The sequence below is a fragment of the Struthio camelus genome, chromosome 6 (assembly GCF_040807025.1).
Source record: "Struthio camelus isolate bStrCam1 chromosome 6, bStrCam1.hap1, whole genome shotgun sequence".
In the NCBI taxonomy this organism is placed as follows: domain Eukaryota; kingdom Metazoa; phylum Chordata; class Aves; order Struthioniformes; family Struthionidae; genus Struthio; species Struthio camelus.
Window position 1 is genome coordinate 22,270,510 of NC_090947.1, and position 20,417 is coordinate 22,290,926.

General features: G+C 44.9%; 2 protein-coding genes and 1 long non-coding RNA gene across 6 annotated transcripts in view; 1 reads left to right on the top strand and 2 right to left on the bottom strand.

The window, feature by feature from the left end:
• The window catches only part of MAP3K20 (mitogen-activated protein kinase kinase kinase 20), a 94,299-nt gene extending 92,072 nt beyond the window's left edge, over positions 1 to 2,227 (bottom strand). The window contains exon 1 of one of the 2 annotated variants that reach the window (XM_068948583.1): positions 2,048 to 2,227. The gene's annotated coding sequence lies outside the window, so the exon portion shown is untranslated. Of the gene's footprint in view, positions 1 to 1,490; positions 1,629 to 2,047 lie in introns of those variants that run through there. The other variant, XM_009681751.2, reaches the window with a different exon arrangement.
• Positions 1,533 to 8,059, top strand: LOC138067643 (uncharacterized). The gene is made up of 3 exons (XR_011141911.1): positions 1,533 to 1,728; positions 5,764 to 5,980; positions 6,639 to 8,059. It is a non-coding gene; the product is annotated as an uncharacterized lncRNA (long non-coding RNA).
• A 4,324-nt stretch (positions 8,060 to 12,383) lies between these two features.
• The window catches only part of RAPGEF4 (Rap guanine nucleotide exchange factor 4), a 164,602-nt gene continuing 156,568 nt past the window's right edge, over positions 12,384 to 20,417 (bottom strand). For all 3 annotated transcript variants that reach the window (XM_068948582.1, XM_068948580.1, XM_009681750.2), the window contains 2 exons: positions 15,230 to 15,284; positions 12,384 to 13,645 (listed from right to left, as the gene is read on the bottom strand). In XM_068948582.1, coding sequence (XP_068804683.1) covers positions 13,518 to 13,645; positions 15,230 to 15,284 — 183 coding nt within the window. In that variant the 3' untranslated portion in view covers positions 12,384 to 13,517. The remainder of the gene's footprint in view (positions 13,646 to 15,229; positions 15,285 to 20,417) is intronic.

Sequence of the window (20,417 nt, forward strand, 5' to 3'; positions counted from 1 at the left end):
TCATCTTTTGTATTCTGACATGGCCTACGGTCCTTGAAGATTTCAACCTAGATTCTTGCAGCAGCATATTTATTTAGTCAGTTTTTTTTTTTTAATGTGGTTAACTATTGCCTTTTCTAACCAGAAAACAGACAAGGATATCAAGCTGCGAGAGACACTGCAGAAAGAGAAGTTTTTATAAGTAAAAGATCCTTTACTCATATCACAAAGTGTTCATGGATAAGATACAAATTCCATGCGCACCTCCAAACTAAACATCCTCTAATCTCTGCCACGCACCTCCAAACTAAACATCCTCTAATCTCTGCTAATCTCTCAGGCAGTTAATATCAAATCACTGTTTCCTAAACTTTCTTAATCAGATTTGAGAACAGCACTACAGATGGTAAGACTCAAAGCTATGTTCTGCCTGCCTTGGTTACACGCAAGCAGCAATGCTCTACCCCATCCTCTGTCTGGACATAAGAATTTTGGACAACTTCTGTTAATACTTCCACTTTTATTTGGATTTATATAGCCATCAGTGCTATAGCGCAAGAGTTCAACTCAGCCTAAGTAACATGAGTACTTCAGGAAAGGAACTATTCTATTTTCAACCTGAGTTGTATCAACAGTAGAGAGCAAGGGGTTTAAACATTCCACTTTAAATAGAAAAGCATTTTATCTCAGTGAAATATTAAACTGCTCACCTCATCTACGTTATACCTTACCAGTAATGCCTGCAAGGAATATATATGCAACACTGTGCAAGAAAGACCATGCAACTAATTCTGCATTCAGGTCTGTAGAGCCAGTAAGTCTTTTTGCAGACAGTACTGGGTGCAGTTGTAGGAGCTGGGCCTTAATTTCGTCAGGGTTTCCGACTTCTGCCACTTCAGCTACGCAGCCTCTCCACGGTTACCATTACCCACACCACGCCACAGGTATGCAAAGCGCACTACTGACAGATAGAACAGGTCATCTCGGAGGACCTACAATTTAAGGCCAGAGTCCTGAAAACATTTAACCGCATACCTCCAACAAAAAGTTAAGATGCTTTCAAGCAATGACCCGGTTAATCCAATGCTTTCAAACTATTCCTGCTTCTGGAATTTAAGAAATGTACTGATCCACGGCTTTACTGGTTGCTCTACCACCAAAACTCAGCGAAACGCACACTGGACAGAGGGATAACGGGTGGCTCACAAAAATAATTTAAAAAGGCAGACCGATGGAAAGGAAGAGACTTAGGAAAGCACAGCAAAACCGACGAGACAAGAACAGGTTATCGCCCATCCATACACACACGAAAACGGGAGGGTGACACCGCAAAGTGCAACCTGGGGGACTTTATACCCCAAACAACAGGAAAAAAAGGCAGTGACCGCATGTAAAGCGAGCCTATGTGAAACTTCTTTTAGGAAGAAAAGAGACGGAGAGGGTAACTCCCTCTGCAGTCAACTGCCGGCCCTTCAGGTCGGCAATAGCACATCTGACAGCAAGTTTCTTACTTGGGAGCCGCTCCTACGCCACCAGCGCGGCGGCGCCACGGTCCCCTGCCCGGCGCCGACCACGCCGCGCCGACATGTCCCAGCACGCCGCCCGCTACCTAGTTTCCCGGCGCTGAGCGAGGGCGGCCAAGGCTCCCGCGCGAGGGGGACGCCGAAGGCGAAGGGCTGCTTGTTTTTCAGCGAAGTTTGGCCAAGCTGCGCGGGGCGAGCCCGGGGCGCCTCCCCGGGGAGCAGAGAGGTCAGGTCCGCACGGGAACGGCCGCAGCGGGCAGAGGCGGCACGGCGGCAGGCGACACCCCCGCCCGCCCCCCGCCGCCGCCGCCGCCGCCGCACGCGGCTCCCACGTTTCCGCCAGCGCAGCCCAAGCGCCGCCGGGCTCCGCTCACCGGCCGCCCCGGCCCCGCGGACCCCCGCCAGGCGCCGCGCAACGGCCGCGCAACGGCCGCGCGCGCGCGCGCTGCCCCCCTCCCCCCGCCCCGCGGCCGGGGCCCGGGCGCCGTCCGCCCCCTCCACTCACCTCCCCCCCCCCGCGGCGGCGCCTCGCTCCCCGCACTCACCGTCCCCGCGGCGCTCCGGGCTGGCGGGACCCGAGCGGCGCCGACCCCGCGCCGCCGAGGGAGGCTGCAACCGCCGCGACCGCTTCTCCCGCTCCGTCCCCCGCGCTTCCGGTTCATGTCAGGGAGCCCGGGCGGCCGCCTCCTCCTGGCCGCCTCGCCGCGGCACCACCCCGCCGCGCCTCGGCGCCGCCGGCTGCCTCCGCCGACCGGCCCGGCCCGGCCCGGCCCGGCCGCGCCGACGCAGCCCCACGCCCAGGGGCAGAGGGAGCCGCCGGGGCCGGGGGCGGCGTGGCGCCGCATGGCGCGGCCAGGCCAGGCCAGGCGAGGCGAGGCGAGGCGCCAGGCCCGTGCCGGCCCCACCCGAGCGTTGGCGGCCCGGCCGGCCGCTGCCGAGCCAGCGGGTTTCCTCCAGACGCCCAGGGCGGACGGGGCTTTCTTTCTAGGGCAAATAATAGTAATAAAAATCCGCGGTGAAGGGTGACGAGTTGTGGTGTTTGGAGCACCTGGAGCAGGAAGGAGCGCGGCGCAGCGGCGGTGCCCGAGAGGGACGCGCGCCCTTCCCGGAGCGCCCGCTCCCCGCTGGCACCGAGGAGCCCCCCGCGCGCCGCTCGGAGCGGGTGGCCTTTCCCTGCGGCGCTCGGCGGTTAGCCGCGCCGAGACGGCGACCTTGGGAAGCGCTCGCCGGGGTCGGGCGGTTTTGGAGCAGGGAGGCGGCCCTGCGCGTCCGGGCGAAGGGGCTTGGGCGCAGCGCTGCGGCCGCCCGGACGCGGCTGGGGGACGGAGCTGGCCCGCTGCCGGGGTCGCCCCAGCGCTGCCGGGCAGCGTCGCCAGACGTACGGAATCGACAGTTACTACCAAAGTGACCAGACGATCGAAATTTTTAAAAACACCTGCTAACGCTGTCTTCCAGCCGCCAGGGTGGGACGGCGTGACCAAGCGCACCATCTTCTCGGAGGCGCCGGCGTCGCCGCTCGCGTCCCCGGCAGGCGCCTGGGCTCCCCGAGGTGCCCCGGGTGAGGGGAGAGGGGGGTCCCCGTCGCCCGGAGGAGCGGGGGACGGCCTGGCGCTGCCAGAGGCAACGCTGCCTTGAAGGGCGCGGGCGAGCAGCGGGGTCGAGAGGCCCTCGCCCTCCGAAGCCACGCTGCCCCTTGTCCAGACGATTTCATAGCGCTGAGGTACTCTGCTGGTATGGAAAACTTTTTTTGCCAATTGATAATAAGCTGTTGTATTTAAAGGAAGTGACTCAAAAGCCTCGGGGGCAAACAAAATTGTTCTACTTGAGGCAAGCGCATCATATGCTTGTGACAGTACCTTTTCTTTTTTTCTTTTTATATCAGTATCATGCAAGATTCAATGGTGCTGCCCACCGCTACTCTGTGCTGGGCTCCCCAGCTTGTCCCCTGGCAGCTGCACCGCAGTTTTGCGTTCATCGGGGAATCTCATCTCCTCATTAGCTCACGTATATGAGCTCTCTTCTATGTGGATGTATATATATAAAAAAATACCATATAAAGATCAGCTGCAGAGCACAATGAATCATGAAGAGGTGTGCAGCATCACCCTTAATCATATACATGAATTGCATGTCACAGAGGTGTATGGTATCGAGATGAATCACAGTGAAGAACACTTTACGGATGAATCAAACACAATCATTGCATGAATACGAGAGGCTTTTACTCAAGATATGTTATTTTGGCATGGAGGAGGCTAGTCAAAGGTTAAAACAGTGAAGCACAAGCAAACGTATCTGGGCATAAAATAAAACATATTATTTCGGTGTGCCATAATAATTGACGAGAGTAAGAGTTCAGCAGGATCTTAAGCATGGAGTTCAGCACATACCTGAAGATGCTGAGTCCAAAAGCAGGTGCCGGGGGCTTCACTTCTGCCCTCCTGGCAAATTCAGCACTGCCAGGACCAGAACCGAATGAGGTCTGCACGGGGCCAGCTTGCTCTAGCTTCATCTGGAGACGGCAATTTCAGACAATTTTTGTGTGAGCTAAGGGCGTTTGTTACGAACTGATAGGCTGGAAAGCCTGGAGAAGTCTCTAGAAACAATCTAATGGACCACAGTTTAAAAGAAAGAGCTAATATCCAATGCAGATCACATGAGACTCATGCTCTGGAGGAGGAAAGGTACCACATATTTAGTCTCTTAAATGCTGTGACTAACATGTTTATCCTTCCTGTCTGAGGCAATTGCCAATTAGTCAAATGATTTTAACATGTATTTAAATATTAAATCACTTGATTCATAGGAACGTGCTTCAGAGAGGAGCATACTTGCATTCAGCGGTCACTTGCCAAGAGCGTTTTGTCCCGGGTTGTGTATACCCGGAATTAGGAGTTATCGTTTGTCACTTTAGGCCCCGGTTGTAGAAAGAAAGAAATTGTCCCAGCAGTGCTTGAAATAAAACATAGATTGAGGGGGTGGTTAATATTTCTTACTCTAAGAGTAGGAGCACAGAGCTCTGCATCAAGAGTTGTAGTAACAAACCTGTGTTTAAGATAGGTAGTTGCACTTGCTCTAGTAGAGGACAACAGAGCGGATGAGGAGGAGACTGTAAGCGTGCTGGGCAAGTACTGTCAAACCCAAGTGGTAAACTGTCGTGAAACTGGAGTTATTATAACAAGGTTTTAAGCATACATTTTTGGTTTTGTATTTTTCTACTCTCTGGTTAATGAGTCTTTGTATCTTTTCAATTTTTTCCCCCCATTATCATGAGAACTAGCAAATTAGCTAGGAAAAAAAAAAGAACAGAAACTGGAGTTTCTAGTATGGTCATAATAGCAGAGAAACAATGACCCCGGCACATGACTGTTTTCTGTTTCCTCCTTTTTGAGGTAGCAAATTCAGTTCTGCCTACACAACCGAGAAAATTCGAGTTAGCTCTGGTGAATTTGATCCTCTTCTCAGGCCTGATACTGAGGTTTCTTCAATTTACGTGGAACAGGGAGAGAAAGGGAACGTTTCAAAGCTAACAAAAGTTACTGTAAAGCCACAGCAATCGATCTGGGATAAAAGCAGCTCTAGCAACTTTTAGCTCAATTTTAAAGTTGAAAGGGTTCATATAAATTGGCTCTTTACATCTCATTGCCACACGGGGCGTGCAATGGACCCTCGCTGCCTTTCGTCACTGAGAGCATCGTTTCGTGCGCGCTCGCAGGCGGTTTAAGTAGGCTCGGCTGCCCCGAGAGGCGGTCGCAGCCCTGCCCTGCCCTGCCAGCTCTCCTTGTGCCGGCCGTTTTCCCAAGGCCACCTGGTGAAGGAGGCTGTGGAGGAAAAGCCGCCTCAGGGAAAAGACATTAGTTTTCACCCAGATCAGCATCTGAATCCAGGTCACCGGGCAGCTGCACAGACTGGTGCCAGCGTCAAGGAGCGAGAGGGGTCAGGCTGCTGTGGGGGGAAGGAGCACGGACCTGCTCTTTTGGCAGTAGTGATGGCTTGTGCCAGCTTCGACCGTACATGAAACTCTGGACACAAATAGTTTGGAGGTGGACAGGCAGCTCAGGGGTTTTCACTTCTGCTTCCAGATTGGCTTGGAGCTGAGATGTCCTTGAAGCTCTCCTTGTGCTCCTCGGGATGCTGCGGCTCGCATGCATTTCTAGCTTAAAAAATTGGCCGGAAAACAAGGGAGGAGGGTGGTCCTTGCTTGGGACACACCAGCATGGAAGGATGATTTGCCTTAGTTGCATTCCCATTTTCTTTCCAGCTATAGAAGACAGCATAAGTGTTTGCCCACAAGCGCTGAACTGATGGACGTCGCACACACCCCCACGTGCCCTTGTGGCAAGAGCTGTGGTATGTTTGATTCAGCAGCTAAATTTTTGGTGTTCCTGTGGTTAATAGCAAATTCTTCTTGTCTTTAATGGGGGATAAGGAAGTCAGAGCCTGTAATACCAGCCATGCATCTCTTGGGACTCACACAGGTGGGTTTTTTTCCTGCTGTTATTTTCTCATCTGTTTTTTGTATTAGAGAGAAAAATGAGTATTTTGTGAATGTACCTATGTTGTACATTTAGCATATAAAATTATATAAGAAAAATTTTAAAGTATAGTTATTCATGTAGCAGAGAAGGCTTGTATGTGACAAGTACCTTACACACATTACAAGAGTGACTTTGGTAAGTGTATAGCCTGAGCGTGGATCAAATACATGGTTTGTGCACACTCATTTTCTGAACTGGCAGGTTACAGCTTGTACGTTGTATTTGTCTTTTGATCTGGCATGCACGCAATATAAAAGCACATGTAATTTCTGCAAAAATGTCAACATCATTAACAATGAGATGGCAATGAGATGGCAATATATTATCAAGAAACATATTTCCTGATTGTTTTAGGAGAATGATTTACTAAGCTTTTACTGGCAGCACAGTTTTTAGCTGATCATTGTACTCAGCTGTAAGCCGGTCGCTAATGCTGTGCTCAGTTACCTTTCATTACTTATTTTTAATTATACATATAGCCCTCATGCTCCTTCTTATATTAAATTTTGTGGTCCGATAGTCTTAATTTGCTGTTTTAATTTCAGCACATGCTTTCTCTAAAATGTAATATGGCTTAACACTGTTTTCTTTGTTTTAGAGTTACACTGAACGGATATTTGTTGCTGCACCCATTTGTGTTTTCTAATCCACGCTAGCGCAAGCTCTGCTGAAGCCACAGGCCGTTGATTCCCCCCTTCACCTTTCCCAGTAGACTGCTTGGTCTTACTGAGTCTTGGAAGAGGCAGGCGTCGTTCTACCGCGTCGTTCTACCAGGGGAAGATGAGAACACCCGGCAGTCAACAGCTCCTTTAAAGCACCGTATGCTATTCTCTGTGTTTAAAGTAATTAGCGAGTAACTATGTAACTACTCTCCTTTCTTGGAGAGTAAAGGCACCTACTGGAATATCATGGAAACTGTGGCCGCCTTTGACATCGAGAGTCAGTTTGAATTAAAAAGAAAATATTAGCTCTTTTTAATGATTTACTACAAACTTACATTATTTTTTGCTGCTTGTTTAATCCAGAGAAACAATTCATGGGAAGCAAATCAATGTATTGAAGATCACATCTCTTTCTCTTTGGGTTTAGAGACAAAAGACAACTATAAAATAGCTGTAATATTAGACTGCCTCAAAAGAGCCATTATTTCAGATAAATCTGTTTACCTGTATCATCTCAGTCCCTTTGCCTGTATTTTAAAACAGGTGATCAAAAAAAACAAACCAGGGCAAATATAAAGGACCAAAGCCACCAGCACGCTGTATTTAGTATTGTTAGACTATACAACAGCGAGTTGTGACAGGAGGGGGGAAAAAGTGTGGTGCAGACCTCTAACAAGTGATCGGGAGCATCACAAGCGAGATGTATGCCAGGCAGCTAGAGCAGGAGAAACATTAGGGCAGGAATTACAAACGGAAGAAAATGTTGGATTTCAAACGGAAACTAGCCAGCAACCCGCCGGTGTGAGAGCCCTTGAGGGTCAGCCCCGCAGCAAGAGAGGACATCTGAGGAAACCGCGCGGCAACACCAGCTCGCTGTTATCTGAGAGCATCCACAATGCTGCCGGCCGTACTCCTGCGCGGGAATAATATGCACCTGCCAAAACCCACAAAGAACCAGCAAATACAGCCAGCAGATTCACTCGCGGGCTGAGGCAGCATCTGAAGAAAGCACTATTTAAAAACACAAGAGGTGGTGTTATAATGAGGAAACCATGGAGAGCGGACGGCTTATGATTATTGACAGAAGTTGATTAAGAAATGGATTATTGTCTGTTAGGATGCTGGAGTGTCTACTGTCACCTTTACCCTAGGTATCTTTATGTAAATTTTTTTTTAATTGATGTATTCCTTTGCAGTCATTATTTTCATTGGTAGCGTGCTTTATTTGCATTTGAAAGTAAAAAAAGGAAAAAAATTAAACACAACTCGCTGACCCCTGCCATGTGACAAAGGCTTAGCTCTCTGTCCCTCTGACCCCAGTGGATCAGGGCCAGGAATTAAAGGTCAGCCTCTTACCAGTACCCCTGTGTGTCACATTTTTATTACATGGCTTTGCCAAGAAAAATATTCCAATTTGCGTCAGTCAAAATGCACTCTTTATGTATTCTCATGGCGTTTTCTGGGATTATTTTGAATTGAAAAAAAATCACTTTCGAATGCTGAACGTTTTAAAAAAATGCCCTTTTTTAATATACAGCCTCTTGTTGCCGGGGCAGGGGGTGGGGGGGCGGCCGTGGCGAGCTCGCCTGTGGGCAGCAGTGCCCAGCGGCCGAGGCCCCTCGTCTCGCCCCAGGCGACGCGGGGACGGGCAGGCGGCGGCCCGGTGGCCGCGGCAGAGCGGGGGACCGCGGCCCGGAGAGGGCTGGAGCCACAGCCGCGCTCGCGGTGTGGCTGCTGCCAGACCAGCCGCCGGGACCGGGGACGTTATGACCCGCGCTGACCCTCGCAAAGCCAGCTGAAGTGGGACAGCTTCGTTTCTCTCTGAAAGTATAGTTTTTAACTTGTTCCTAGCCCACATATAAAGTACCTCCACTGGGTGTTTATGCTTGAAGCGAAGGTTGGGTGTTATACAAGTTTCTGGTTTAGTAATTTTAATGGTAACTTTTTAATCTGGTCATTATTTTCTTTGATTGCTATTTCATCGACCTCTGGGGACAGCTGCTGCTTGCACCCACTAAACTTGAACGCAGACTACGGTAAAGAACGTTATGATTATTTGAAAAGGCAGGGTGTAATGCATTTCAGATTAGCACTGAAAGAAAAGCTATTCAAGTTAGAGGTTCACTTTGCCATATCACACTCTATGCTGCTTTCCTTATTATCAGTACAAAAAATGAAATGAGAATAGCACATCTTTTAATTTTCTTCCACTATTACCTCTTGATTTGCATTCAGAGCTCCCAGAAGAAATACTGCTGAATTCAGAAGTAGTCTATTTAAGCTGCATGGTGTTTAAAAATTGCTGGAAGAGGTTATGGTACTGTATATTATGCAGTTGACCTTACTAAGAAGCTATGTTAACAATTTAGACTTATAATTTTCTCCCATTACTTTTTGTTAAAATATTCCTTTTTCTTTTTTTTTTTTAAAGCAAAATTCATTATCTCTTTCGGTACCCCTGCAGCTTACACCTTTTGATTTCTTTCTAACTTATTTGGTAAGATTTCTAAATTGTATTTAAACTTCCTTTACTTAAAAGGTTGTTTTGCCACTGTCTCTTTGCAACAAGGGATTTCTTTTTTTTGCCTCTGTCTCTCTCTTGCACTTGGTCTGCAGAGGCTGTGTTCCTTGCTAGCGTTTTTCTTAGGAGGAAAAAAAAACCCAAACCCTCCCTGTTTAGGAGTCCTGCACATACGTTTGAACTCTTTTATCTGGCACTGTCATGTCTTATGACTGGTCACATTTGAACAAGGTGCCCGCACAGAATATTTTGGGTCCTGCCTTTACCCACCAGTAGCAGCCTCCCGGCGCGCTGGGTGCAGCCTCCTGGATTTCACCTTTGTTCCATGGTTGTATCTAGCAACGGCCAGCGCCAGGCACATCAGCAAAAAACGTCAAATCCCAACAAACCCACGACAGCAAAATGTGCCGGGGAGGGGAGAGCTCTGTCTTGTGACTCTTCAGGCTGCGTGGCCGTTAAGAAAGGTGTTTATGCTCGGTACTGGTGCGTTAGCAGAAAGCCCCGTCAGCAGGGGAACCTGCTGGGCAGGACGTTTTCTAAAACGCACGAGGCGACGCTGCCCCTGCGCTGCCGAGCCTGCAGCCTCCCTAGTCCTCAGCAGCCGACGTTAGGTTCGCTGCCGCCCGGATCATCTCTTGTCGAAAAACTAGATAGCTCTGACATAGCTATGACTCTGCCAGGACATAAAACAGGGCCAGGGCTCTCGGCCTGAGGCCAAGTAGCACAGACTGGCCGTATCTGCACGGCCGCGTGCTTGGCCTTGAGTCTCCTCTGGGCTCCACGTGCTGTCCCTGTAGCGCTAAGGTATAATTACTGTTTTGAAGTGGTTTGTACTTTTTGCAGCCTGAAATGTTGAAACCAAGCGGGGCCGTGTTGCAGCCGAGCAGGGCACTGACTTGGAGCAGCACACATGCTGCGTGCCTCGGCCAGGGGCACCGGGCCAGGCGGGCGCAGAGGAGCTGCGAAGCCTCCCGGGACAGCGCTGGAGGGCCACGGGGGCGGACGGAGCCAAGCCGAGCAGCCTCGGCCCCAATTCCCACCCAACGCGGTCCCCGGTGCATATCCTCCCCCAGTAATGCCTGGCGCTCTCAGGGAGTGCTACTTGGCACGGGCCAAGTTCACGCAAGTAGCAAGCTAAAAATTAAGCAATACGGACAATCAGTGGTCCAGCGCTGGAGACTGCCCCCATCTCTCTCTCGCTGAGCAATGTCGGCCCAGGGTCTGAGCCTGGCCTACGGGCTCTGGCTCTGAGAGGCAGCCGATAAGGGGGGGTTTCTTCATTAAAGCAGAATCAAGTTGTGCCTCATAGCTGCAAGCGCTGGGTGAAGACAGCATAAGGGTTTCAACATTTTAGTGTTTCCTGAGTTTCTATTCATTCTCTGCACTATTCCAGTAGACTTAGACTTCATACAGCAAGAACAATATATCAAGAGCTGGCTTCCTGTTGTAAAGTCAAGGAAGGGAGTGAGAGAAAGCCAATATACATCCTGGAGCCCAAAGGTAGCTTTATTCATTTAATCTCTAGGAATGCAGACTGTGATCAGCACCATAGCAACTGTCTGAGGCACTTGAATGAGTTAGATACACAGATAACAGTGCTTGTTATTTTTATAGCACCTTTTATTGGAAAATTTATAAATGCTAGATACCAGCTTCACTGAGACAGATGAACTGCATTCATGTCTTGATACAGAGATGCCATAAAACCTCCATTTGTATCACTGGGATATATCTGAATCACAGAGACTCTTTGGCAACAAATAGGTGAAGCAGTTAGAGATTTTAAGGAGAAGAATAAACCAAGGGGGTAAAAACATACTAAATAGATGATGAATTGGTCTATGCGCAGAGCCAAGCTGAAACTTGGCAGCTTTATAAACCAGCTAACACTGAAATAAATGAAAGCCCAGAAAACAGAAACAAATCCGGAACAAATAAAATGACGAACTCACAAATATTATAAATTGATTGTAAAGATAAAAATGTCTTGTGAATTAATTCTGACCATGTAGTTTATTCTACTGGATGCTTTGCCTCTGGGAAGATTACGTATCTGAAAAAGCTAGCTGAAGTATATTCACAGAGAGGTACAGATAGAAATAAGAAATCATTCTCACTTGAAATAATAAGACACAAGTTTGTCTCTGTGGTACTGGCTGGTTTTCCTCTGAATCATCTTGCACTTCTAGTCAGACAGCAAAATTAAAATAGATAATTTCATCATGCTGCAGAATATTTCTTAACTGTGTAATTCTTTCCTTTGCAGAATGCAGGTACTGAACAGATACACAGTGGTCTAGTATGGCAGCACTTTCCTGGTGGCCCTCAGCTTTTACAGAATTTATGCAAAACCCAGACTAAAAGGATGAAATTATTTTTTCAGGTAAAAAATAGAACCTTTAAGTGTATACTGATGCCACACGATCCTGGTCAACTCTGAGAAAAGTATACTGTACATCCAACTACTCAGAGTGGAGCTGGTGCAAATGCAATAGGGAGGACTTTGCCATGTAAACATCATCACCTTGGCAATTATCTGGCCACCACGAACGCTTGCACATCAGTAGTACAGCTATCCCATGGAGTATCCAAGCTGGCATGTGTGCTCTTGGAGGGGAAAGAGCACATGCCGAATCACCTCCCCCTCTTGGCTTAAGGACTCCACGTGTATCCCTGGGGTGACAGAAGCCAAAAGCGAATGGACTTCCTCTCGAGTGACACGTTAGCCAAGGTCTCCATGTCAGTTAGCCAACTTGAGGTAAAATCCTGTCCAAGATAAGGTAACTTGTAGTCTTCACGTTAGCAAAGGAGCAGAACAAATTGATCAGATAACTGAAAATAGGAATATATCCTTTCTCCATTTAAATCTTTCCAATTTATATTGTTTCTGTCCTTACATAGGAGGATAAGGGGCCTACTTAGAGACTCTAAACAAACTAGCTGATAAAACCACAGTGTTACATCACTGCAAGACTGTCACCCCCTGTGACAGGGATAGGTCTGACAGCGCTTAAAGTGGTCAAGTGTGTATCAAATTGCATGTAGGCTAACTGCAGTTTCCAGGCCCAGCAGAGGACAAATGAAGTTTACTATATCAGCCAAGTAATAGAATCAATATTTATGCAGGAATGAAGCTGAAAGTACAAACAAGGCCAGTGACTAAACTTTTATGGCAATTACATTTAATAGGGTACTGCATATTATTTACAGAAAACATTCAACACACAATTCCTACACATAAAATGCATCCAAAGTATAAAGACAAAAGCTATACTCCCATTACATGCTAAATAAAATAAATAAAACATAATTATTTTGGCACAATAGCTATTACATAAATAAATATTCCAGAACATGATGATTTAACTTTTATTTACAGTTTATTGAAAGTGCAAAACAATCGGCTGAAAATTAAGATATTTGTAAATGCTTAAGATTAGAAAATATGTGTTAAATGGCCACAATTAATTATAGCTGATGTTAAAGGTTTTGATGTCCAGGAAATTATTCTCTTGAAATCTGTTTGTGCATATTGTGCTCTTTTTGAACCAGTCTTTTGCTACCTTTATGCTATTGATTTCAACAACCTTATTCATTTATAATGGAATTTAGTTAAAACCTGATCGATAGTTTAAAAAAAGAAGTAACATGTAAACACAATTAATCTATTTATCATTCAAAACCTTTTCTGTCTTGTTAGTTCTCTGAGATGGCCACACTGCTTGCAGTAGTAGACAGAATGATTAAGACTGGAAATTCCTCTTAGTATATGCTGTATTTTAAAGGGAAATATTTTTAAGCATTCTTTGAACGGAGCTATACCTTGGACCTCTCTTAAACCTACTAACATACATCTTCTACTGAGGTCAATAGTAGCTGGGCAAGTAAAGCAGATGGCCAATTTTGGTCCTGAACTGGAGAATAAATCCTAAAATACAGAGCTTTTAATTAGAGGGAAAACCACTACCTCCTTGAGAACTGTCAGGCGTTTTTGGTGCATGCTTTGCTAGCTATTGTATTTTGCCTTTTGCCTTTTTACTTTCACTATGAGAAATCATTTAGTACACTTGAAAAGGAATTAAGAGTACACAATATGGCCACCCTTACAGCTACAGTGTATAAATTCTTCATCAGCCAAAGTTCTCTGACGGGCTGGTACATTGTGCGTTGCCTAAGATCTTAGAATATGTTTTTGCTTATTTTTGTAGTGGCAGTGCAGTAGCAAAGGAAGTGAAGTTCTTAACAAGTGACCTTGACTGGATAAAAGATCATTTCTCATCACTGCTTCAAATGTCTATGCTCGACGTGGTTCTAGTCGGTGAGACATCTGTGATAAAGTTCTCTGGTTGTCAATCACATTTAATTGCCGTACATAGCTCCGAACATCCTGATGGTTCTTATTAGCTAGGGCTGCGTCAGGATCTGGTGAAAGAGAAATGATGTAGGATTGATATACTTAATGGAACAAATGCCTGAACAGAATGCATAACTCACAAGCTGTCACAGGAAACACCATATCCTGGTGCGTTAAAAAGAAAATGTTTAGAAATCTGTCTTTTTGAAACCTTTCCTCTGTATTTGATAATCTTTCTGGTTACTTCCCCCACAAATTAACTTTTTCTCCCAGATATCCTTCGTGACATTCAGTCAAGTTGATGGCCCTTGGGTAAGGTTTTATATACATCACCTTACCAGTCAATAGCTATAAATTATATAGCTAACTATTTTGAGTTAAAGCGTCCCATCTGCTTTTGAACTAGAAGCATTCACACATGTTCAAAACTATATAATTGATTTAAGCCTCCTCTCATGAAATAATCCTATTTCTAGTTCATCATTAAATATTTGCCACACTGTAGATACTTAGTGGCTGCCCAGTTCAAGCCTCAAAATTTACTACCTATTTACATTACTTTTGTAACTCCAACAGCAATTAGGAAAGTACAGCTTGATTCAGATCTGAGTATCTTCAACTTCACAGCAAATGGCTTACAACCTAATAAAATATGTGGCACAGTACTTAAGACAATTCTCTTCTCTGAAGGAAAAATGCTGAAGCATCTTTTATACATAAATATATACCCACATACAAATACACACACACACACACACACGCACACACACAGACAGAAGCAGCACAGGTCTTAGCCATTGTGCATCTATTCACTGACTTTTTTTATATCATGCATAGTGAAAATCCACTTTGACTTTAAGTCATTTATGCCTGCAGGTCTTGCTAGTGCTTAATACATTAAAATTAAAAGATATATAGCCAGAAAAACCTTTAAGCCGAAAAAAGAAAGGCTCTGTTAACTTGATATTCTAGAGTTAAGCTTTGACCCAGATGGAATGAGACTATTTTTATAAAAATGTTTTTTCTTATACTATTTATTCAGTTCTTTAAGAAAGAAGAAAGCTGCTGTGAGGCAAAACGAACGAAGCGCTGAGGAAAAGCCCGTGTCAGTGTGGACTGAGTTTTAACAGTACACTTTGATGGGATGAGACCCACAGAGCAAACCTGTTTGCTCATATACCTCTGTCATCTTACTTGGTCAAGTAAGTTCTGATAATTATACTGACCAACAGGTTTAAAGTTCATCACCTTATGCAGTTATGTCATTCATAAACGTCATGTTTCCGGCCTGGTTTCCTAAGGAAACGAGGGTTATGCAAGCAAGCAACATGCATGTATCTGTGTCCTTCTGTCTGCCAGCCTCATCTCAACTACTTCTGAATCCGGTGGCTAATTTCAACCTATTTTAATTTGACAGATGTGTCGAGACCTCACAGATATTTAGCTCCTCCACATTCTTTGAAAAGAGGTAGAGGAGAAAGGGCTTATTAGAGCTTCCTAAAGGATGTTTCACCCTGTGAAACATCAGAGGGTCCAAACAGGGAAGAATCATTAGAAACCAGGTTTTTCAATCCTGTTACACACAGAATTAGTTGTAATTACTGTAGCTGCTGAGGATAATGCTGACTGTGCAGATGTTGTAATATACTTACTGAAAGACTGGTTTCGGCAGAATTTCACTGTCCTGACAGTGTTGGCAATCATACGCTGGAAAGAAAAGATGGGATGCAATCAGAGAACAAGCACTGTATTTCATCATCATTTAAACGAAGCACCTAACTGTGGTTGAGTGTGAAGACATACGCCAATAAAAGCAGTCATATGAATGAAAATATAATTTTAATGCCAATGCCCTCATGTGTAGGGTGTGATTTGCATTTACACAGGCTTAAAATGAGCATGAGTGTAATTTACATGCACTCAGAGACCCCTTTCCCTTGCTTGGATGCTGTAAAAGGCCTTCACTAAAAATGAAAATCAGCCCCTTTAATGTGCCCTTCTTTTACACCATCTTCCTAACTTCAAGAGTAAAAGCAATATCATGTACAACAGCTTGGAGTATGTACATATTTTAATTTTAAGATAATCAGTTCCTAAGAGCAAGGACATTTCTAGAGCATACTCAGCAATTAAAGAGCTTCCACATTTCATCTTGGCTTGAGTTTAAAATGCCGCCCTGCTGGAAAATGACTGCCAAAATGACCAAGTGAGGTTCTGCGTTGACTGGTTCCCCATGGAAGTATGTGCAATTTGCAACTGAGAACTTCCTGGTTGGAACTGGCCCTGTTGACAAGTTTCATCACACAGACCTGTTTGACAGTATTAGCCTGCACAAGGGGTGTCTAATTCAACATGAAAAGTGGATTCATTTTTTGTGGATATAATTCACAGAAAAAGCAGAAGTCACTTCAGTCCTTCTTGGCTGTGCTTGCTCTTCAGTAAAGAAACCATCATTCACTCACTGAAGTGAGCAAATATCAATGTATACGTTTTGCTCTGATGAATGTAGAAGATGATTAGGAGACTGGAGCATCTCTCCTGTGAAGAAAGGCTGAGAGATCTGGGCCTGTGTAGCCTGGAGAAGAGAAGACTGAGAGGCGATCTCATCAATGTGTACAAGTAGATCTGAAGGGAGGGTGTCGAGAGGATGAGGCCAGGCTCTTCTCTGTGGAGCCCAGTGAGAGGACAAGAGGCAACGGGCATAAACTGAACCACAGGAAGTTCCGTCTGAACCTGAGGAAAAACGTCTTTGCTGTGAGGGTGACAGAGCACTGGAGCAGGTTGCCCAGAGAGGTAGTGGAGTCTCCTTCGCTGGAGATATTCAAAACCCATCTGGACGCGATCCTGGGCAATATGTTCTAGAGGACCCTGCTTGAGCAGGGGCGTTGGACTGAATGATCTCCAGAGGTCCCTTCCAACCTCAACCGTTCTGTGATTCTGTGAATCAGATGCCGTTTCACAGTAACTTTTAAGAACAGAAATAAGCTAAAAGCTAAGCTTTTAGCATGACTAAAGCTAAGTCACGAAGCAAAACCTTTTAGCTTTAGTAGCGGACTGCAAGATTTTAACTGGTTTGTGCAATTAGCACTATGCAGGCAATACTCTCACCTGTCCCACACAATTAGTCCTTCTGCATAGTATCAAATAAACTGAAACTTTAGTAACACTGGCTTCTTTTAGCTAGAGAGTTTGATTCAATTATTGTTGTAAAGACAAGTTTTGTTACAGTTTCTTTTGCTTAGATTAAGAGAAAGCAGAGGGGAGAAGTGCTATTGGTACCAGAGCCTAAAGTTTGTTCCAGAACATTTAACATTTAAGTCCAACAACTACCACATAGTTACATCTTCTAACACAACACACAACTCGGGAAGGCTGCTTCACACCTTCCCGAAATTTTGTATGAGATTAACAAACTAGTCATAAGTATATAAACAATGGAATCATATATTTCTTACTATTAAACAGTGAAACCTAATGCTCCTCAAAATTCATACACAATTATAATCTTATGTGAAAATGATTTTATAAATACAACACCTTTGTGAGATCTGTCATTTCAGTGATGGTAAATGCCAATGTAAAAGACGGCTTACACACACCTTGAATACTCTTAGACATTTTAATGCATTGTAAAGCATACAAAAATATGCCTGACTGGTGTATTACAGTTTTTCTTTTACATTTGACTGGTGTATTATATTTTTGTGGATTATTATTATTGTATAATCCAGTGCAATGTAGAAAGCCTCAAACTGATGTAAAAATATTTTATTTCTCAAGCACAAGTTCCCAAAAGATCTGGGGAATTTGGATACAGGACCTTTGATATTGTTCCTAAAGTCATACAGATCTGCCAGTGGAAAATAAGTAGGTTTCAAGTAAGAGTCATTTTTGCACGCTAATGTTCATACCTCTTCAAGCCATGCTTACTTTACAAATTTTCTAAGGCACTTATCTTGCAAGCATTCTCATATGTGCTTAGCATTAAGCATGTGAGTAATCCCCACTGACTTCAGTGGAACCTCTTAAATACTCAAGGATGAGCACCCATTGTCATACTGGACAGAATGTACTGCATATTACTGTGTTAGTTCTTCAAGTCCAACCCAATCCAGGTGAAAATCAAAACAATACAAACATGAGAAGATGAACGTTTCATAACTCTATGGATTATCTCCAGGAGCATCATCAGGTTGAATGAGACTGGCTGACCTGATGAAGTTTCAAAAGTGAATAACTTCAAGGAAAGATTTTCTAAGGACACTTCATTTTCATGAGGATGGCTGGTGTTGATTATTGTGCTTTCTGGATGGGTTGTCAATACCCACCCTAATTTTTCCTGTCTGTCTGTAAATTGTTAGGTTTCGAAGCCTTATTTCACAATGATCTTTGGAGCTAGACTATAGCCACAGTGTTTGATTGGTTTAGTACTGAGCTTCTTAGGTGAAAACTTAAGATTTGTCAAAAAATGACTGTTCTATGTTCTTTACGTGAAGAATTTGTTCTGAGAAAAAGCATAGCATTCAGGGTAGGTACTGTAGTGCTGTATTGTACTGAAAGACAAATGAGGTATGTAATGAAGGTTTTAAAAGTTCTCACTATTTCCAAATTTCTCCCTATATGGGCTATTCCAGGCAAGGAAACAGAAGTGGCAATGAACCTCTGTGGCTTCTGGTTAGGAGATGAACTGCCTGGCTTCCTTCATTTGGCTGAAGGCTTCACATTAAGGAATTACTTTGCTTATTCCTGAGCAATAGGAACTGCCTATTCCTATGCCTATTCCTGAGGAGCTGGGAATATTCCCATTCAGCCTGTGCATTCAGAAGTATCCTGGCAATGATGCAACCCAAAGGAATGAGGAAGTGGGTGTTAATGTGCAGGAAATGGTGAAACTGTGGCCAGAAGAGAGTATCCCAACCCAGCGGGGAGATTCCGGAGCGTTAGGTTTTCCTCAAAGAGCTCCTTTCACATTGCTTTTTGCAAGCGCTGCTGTACTTTCTAATACAAACTCCAAAGAGCTCCTCTTTGGAAGGTGTGAGTTAGACAGAACAACAGCATATAAAGGGAAAGTGGATTTCCCCTCTGAATCCTGTAGATAAGTTGGATTCTCTTCTTTTGATTCAAGAAAACCGGAAACATTGTGTACAGAGAAAATGTTCAAATAGAAGTTTACTTGCCAGCTCCTTGCACTTTTTCTTCAAATAAAGGATTACATCAAGTTAATGCCTGCAGAAATTAACCTCTGTTTACTCACTGTGCTAAGAAAGACCATTACTGGAAAGCCATACAGACCTAAATGTGGCTCTTGCTGAAATAGAACCAACTGCATGCATAGTGTAACAGTAACCGCTCCTACCAGCATGCTGTATATACACAACAATACTCTTTCAAGTTTTACGGAGTCTGGAATAGTGGCAGCAGGCCAGCACATTATCTTCTAATCCATTCCAAACCCAGGTTCCTAAATGTTATAAATATTCATTTTTGCCATAGAAAACTACCAAGGGCTTTAGTCACACACTTTTTGCATAATCTTTATGTTCCAAAAATGAAAGAATGTTTGCCCTTTTTTGCATAAGGATCAGAGTGTGAATTCTCTTTTGTTCTTCTCCACAAAACCCGAAAACCAATATGCACAGATTCTCTAATCCTCATTTCACACCTGAAGGGCGAAGAGGCTTGACAAGAAGAGGAATCAGTGACCAGCATCATGCTACTGCCTTGTGCTTCCATGGCAGGTCAGCAGTTTCAGGCTGTTTTGTGGCTTCTGCTCCCTCTGCAGGTGCCATTTCTGAGACATGCTGGATAATGCAACATGGAGATGGTGCCAGGTAAAGAGATCTTTGTTCTGGCTGCCTGATGATTTGAGAAATAGCACTGAAAAAAGTTCCCAAATAATTGCAGCTTCCCTTTCCTTATGAATACAAAATTCTGTAGTGGCAGTCAGACAGAGCAGGATTATTAGTTGGGGTGGGAAAAAAAAGCAGCAAAGGAGTAGGAGAAAAATAAAGGAAAACTGCCTCTCTTTAAGGAAAGCCATGCCCAGCACTTTCTTCACTTTGCTCTCTCTTCTTTCTCTTGCAAGATATAATCCTAGAAAAAGGCTTTTAAAATTGTTTCTAAAAATATAGCTATAAAAGCAACATCACTTGTACATAATATATTGCCATGTACTGCCTTGCAGTACATATTTGCTAACTCATACAGAGTTTATAGGAACTAATGCTAATGACAGCTTTGGGGGCTCTCCTTCACCTGAAAAGAGGGTCATTAAAGGGGCTAAAAGACAAAGCCTTTCACTAAACACCTATTCTACTAATACTAACAGTATTTAGGAATCCTGTCTCTTTACTGACACAAATACGAAAGATTTGTTACAGGATAGATTTTAAGGTCAAATTCTGCCGTTTTCCTCCACCTCCCGCCCCTTCCTCCATGCAATGCAGTGGCACAGCAAGAGCACGAGCACAAGTATGAAGAGGGGGCCTATTTCTGACACGCACTTAATATTGTTTACCCACATCTTGCACAAACCAAATGGGTCAGCTTACAAACTTCCCTCTTTACACATAGCTGTGGCAAATGGCTCTAGCACACATGGTATCCTCTTTCCGGGCTGGCTTTCCCTGCCCTCCCACTCCTCACAGCCTCCCCCAAAGCAGAGACATCGGTGGGGAGCAAGGAGGGAGGAAGGGGAAGGAGCAGGCAGGTACAAAGGCAGCAGCAAGTAAAACTCAGCCCTGCTCTGCCCAGTGATGCCCCCCTACTACAGCCATGACTCCTCTGAAAAAAAGGATTCACAGGGAACTGTAGCAGGAGAAATTTGACGCAGTTCCCTTC